The 3,998-nt window shown below is 35.5% G+C and overlaps 1 protein-coding gene across 1 annotated transcript; it reads left to right on the top strand.

Moving 5' to 3' along the window:
* The first annotated feature begins 1,381 nt into the window (after nt 1-1,381).
* On the top strand, nt 1,382-3,458 carry LOC104097623 (small ribosomal subunit protein uS5x-like). Its single transcript, XM_009604218.4, has 2 exons — nt 1,382-2,182; nt 2,996-3,458. The coding sequence occupies exons 1-2, from the start codon at nt 1,517-1,519 to the stop codon at nt 3,170-3,172; spliced, it is 843 nt and encodes a 280-aa protein (XP_009602513.1). The 5' UTR covers nt 1,382-1,516; the 3' UTR covers nt 3,173-3,458.
* The last annotated feature ends 540 nt before the right edge of the window (nt 3,459-3,998 follow it).

Raw genomic sequence — 3,998 nt, 5'->3', positions numbered from 1 at the left:
AATAATATTTTTCGGCATTTAAATGATTGTTGTATTATTATACATAATATTTCTCTCATTAATTAATTATTTTTGTTCCTTCATATAAATAAATGTTTAAATTATCACATGTCATTATTAACGTGCAATGCACGTTCATATATATATAGAGAGAGAAAGAGAGATTATCTGCTTAAATTATCTTTGTTGGGCACGAGACGGCAATAAAGTCATATTTGGTAGGGAGAGTTTTATTCTTAAAGTGATACTTTCCAATTCGGATCCTATTAGTCGAGCCTGGCTAATGAACAACAGATGGAACTTATATAAACTACTATTTCATTAAACTACCATTATTTTTTTCTTAAATCACTAATTAATAAATATACCGTCTGGAGTAGTCGAGTTGAATTTTTATAAATAAAATTAACATTTTCTTAATTTTCTAAAATGACATATATTTAGCATCTAATATTTAACTAAGGTGACATAAAAAATATCGATGGGAGTATTACTTACAATTTCAAGTGTTGTAACATTTTACTTATTATACTCTTCAGGTAGCTAACATATTTAATATAATCAATAATTCTTAGTTATTTTTAAGAATACTTACATGCATTTGAGGTTTACACTTTACAGTACATCAATAACGTTAGCAGCAAAAAATTAAAGCGATAACACATATTCGTTAACCATATTGAAGTTTATATATTTGATATAAATATCAAGTAGGAATAATTTTTTACCACTCTGTAACCAAGTGCTTCAAATAGTAGAAGCTTGGACATTGAAAAGTTTCTTCAAGCATACTTTTCTATCTTTTTTACGTGACGATATTTGCGTGAACATGAGTCCGTTTGAATTGGCTTAAAAAAATGGCTTTTTAATAGAAATAACTTTTAAGCAAAAAAGTAATAAGTTGGGGTTGTCCAACTTATTTTTTTGACTTGTTTTAAGCCGCTTTTAATTTATTTTAAACAATTTTTGACTTTGCCAAATACTAAAAAAAACTAAAAAGAGCTTAAAAGCTGATTTCACCAGCTTAAAAGCCAATCCAAACACCATCCATATAATTAAACTATTAACTTAACTTATATATTGGTATATGTAGTAGTGGAAAATGAAATTCAGCACAGTCTTTATACAAATAGCCGATCAGATTTATTATTTACTTTCCTAGCTAGTATTTACATATTATATACTTATTATACACGGTTACACATACATATATATATTATTATACATAAGTCGATTATTTTTAGTTTAAGCGACTGGGTGGGTGAGTGATTATTTAGGTTAATTCTTCAAAAATAAAGTTGGTTACAATAAGAAAAAATGATTAGTGCTATGGGCCAAACTTGCCCTGCTATATGAGCTAATCTTCATTTCTACCCAGGTCAATCAGGCCCAATTCTACCGCACCAACAAACCCTAGTCCTTATAAACCTGACCCCTTCTTCTCCACCTTCACACTTCATCTATCTGCAGCATCCGCTGTATTTACTAAAACCCTAGCCGTTGACAGCAAACAACCATGGCAGAGAGGGGAGGGGAGAGAGGAGGCTTTGGCCGTGGCTTCGGAGGACGCGGTGGAAGAGGCGGAGATCGCGGCGGACGCGGCCGTGGTGGCCGTCGTCCCCGCCGTGAGACAGAGGAGGAGAAATGGGTCCCAGTCACAAAGCTCGGAAGGCTCGTGAAGGACAACAAAATCCGTTCACTGGAACAAATCTACCTCCACTCACTCCCTATTAAGGAGTTCCAAATCATCGATACACTCATCGGACCATCTCTAAAGGACGAGGTGATGAAAATCATGCCGGTTCAGAAACAGACCCGGGCCGGTCAGAGAACCCGGTTCAAGGCTTTTGTTGTCGTCGGTGATGGGAACGGTCACGTTGGTTTGGGAGTTAAGTGTTCGAAGGAAGTGGCGACCGCTATACGTGGCGCGATTATATTGGCTAAGTTATCAGTGATTCCAGTGAGGAGAGGGTACTGGGGTAACAAAATTGGGAAGCCACACACAGTGCCATGTAAGGTAACTGGGAAATGTGGGTCAGTGACAGTGAGGATGGTGCCTGCTCCTCGTGGTGCTGGTATCGTGGCTGCTCGTGTTCCTAAGAAGGTGCTTCAGTTTGCTGGTATTGAGGATGTCTTCACCTCTTCTCGTGGATCCACCAAAACCCTTGGCAACTTCGTTAAGGTTCGATCCTTTTAATAAATCTTGCAACTACCTTTTATGGTGGGATATATTGAATACAGCATTAAATTTTAGTACATGTAGTGATCTTATAACATGAGAATTGTTGCGGTTGTATTTGTCTAACTTTATCATTGAACCAGGAAAGAAAATTTGGACTATACATTTTGCTAAAAATAATTCTGAAATAGGCAATGTGGTGATGATTAAATGTAAAGTATATCATTGACCATGGAATCTGCTCTAGTGAAATGTTTTGTAAATAGCCATGAACTTCTGTAGTTTCATGTTAATAAAAATTTGACCTTTCCTATAAGAAATGTACAATTATACTAAACTAACCATTATTTTACCTCAAAATTCCAAATTTTAAAATATAATATTGAGACTTTATAGAGTAGGATATAAGTAGTACTAGTATTATGTTTTACTAGTTCCAGATGGCTGGGATACAGTAAAGAGCAGTTAATTTGTGACAGTATGATTGAATGCAGTGCAAGAGAAGTCAAATTAGGGAGCAACAATATTGATTCTTATAACCATTCTTGTACTTGTGTTTATTCCTTCTAGCTGGGTTAAGTTTAAATCTTGATGTGGACATGCTGTGATGGCTCTTTGTTTTTAAGAAATTGGCGAAAAAAGACGACTGATTAAATTTTGTTTAAAAAGACCCTAAACTGTAAATTTTGCTGTAGCCATGTATTGTCTTATAACATAAATATATTCTGATCTAGAATAAACTCTCTTATTCTATATACGTTTGCTCTTATACCATATATTTTATTGGTGGTTTAACGCCATTCTTTATATGTGCAGGCTACATTTGATTGTTTGATGAAGACTTATGGGTTCCTGACTCCAGACTTCTGGAAGGAGACTCGCTTCACCAAATCTCCTTTCCAAGAGTATGCTGATATCTTGTCTAAACCTACCAGTAAAGTTATTATCTCCACCACTGAGGAGGCACCAGCACCTGAGAGGGTGGAGGCTTGATGATTGTTTAGATGTCATGCTCCCCTCTTTTGGTTCTACTTGGTAGCTTTCTATTATGAAATGTTAGTATTCTAAATTTTGTTTTCTGTTTCGAGGGATATTTTCTGCAGTCTTCTAAAAGATACTGCTTTCTTTTTTCACATCAATATAAATGAATTTTCTGCCTGCTTGATTGATCTCATGTTTTACAGGAACATCTTTCTTATTAGCTCTAGGATAGCGCATTTCTGTACTTTTCAATTGTTCTATGATGGGAATAAAGATGTGATTCCTGGTTGATATGGTAGATCTTTTTCAAGGCGATAAGCTCACTATTTTTGTTCATTGATAGTCTGCTTTTGGCTTGAACCAAACAGTAAATCAGTGGGTTTGCACTGCGCACTTGCATGACCCGATAATACGAGATATTTGTATAGAAATGAATGATTCGAACAACCCATATGATTTAAGTCATAGAGACCTTAGTGAGGCACGGTCAAATTAATCCTACAGCCCTGGAAGAAACTAGACAAGAACAAGATCTTTAAGCAATCAACCGCAACATCCAATGTATAGACCTTGATCCTTGCAATTAGAATGCTAACAGACCAAGTTCACACAGTAGGAAGGATTTATAGAAATATAAAGAAGCACAAAATATCAAAATATAACAAGTTTCTATTGAGGTGGCTCCGGACAGGTCTCTTGCAATCGCAATGTAGAGATCCTACAATTGCGTGTCATAACTGATCCCACTGTCTTGATGATCTTCTTCAGTTTTACGATCGCAACATTAAGAGCCAGTTCGGACATAAGAATTTTTTTAACTTGAAATCAGCGTTTGTTC

This window comes from Nicotiana tomentosiformis, chromosome 4, assembly GCF_000390325.3.
Source record: "Nicotiana tomentosiformis chromosome 4, ASM39032v3, whole genome shotgun sequence".
NCBI classification, from domain to species: Eukaryota; Viridiplantae; Streptophyta; class Magnoliopsida; order Solanales; family Solanaceae; genus Nicotiana; species Nicotiana tomentosiformis.
The sequence above is the reverse complement of the archived record's forward strand: the minus strand, read 5'-3'. Positions and strand labels throughout refer to the sequence as shown.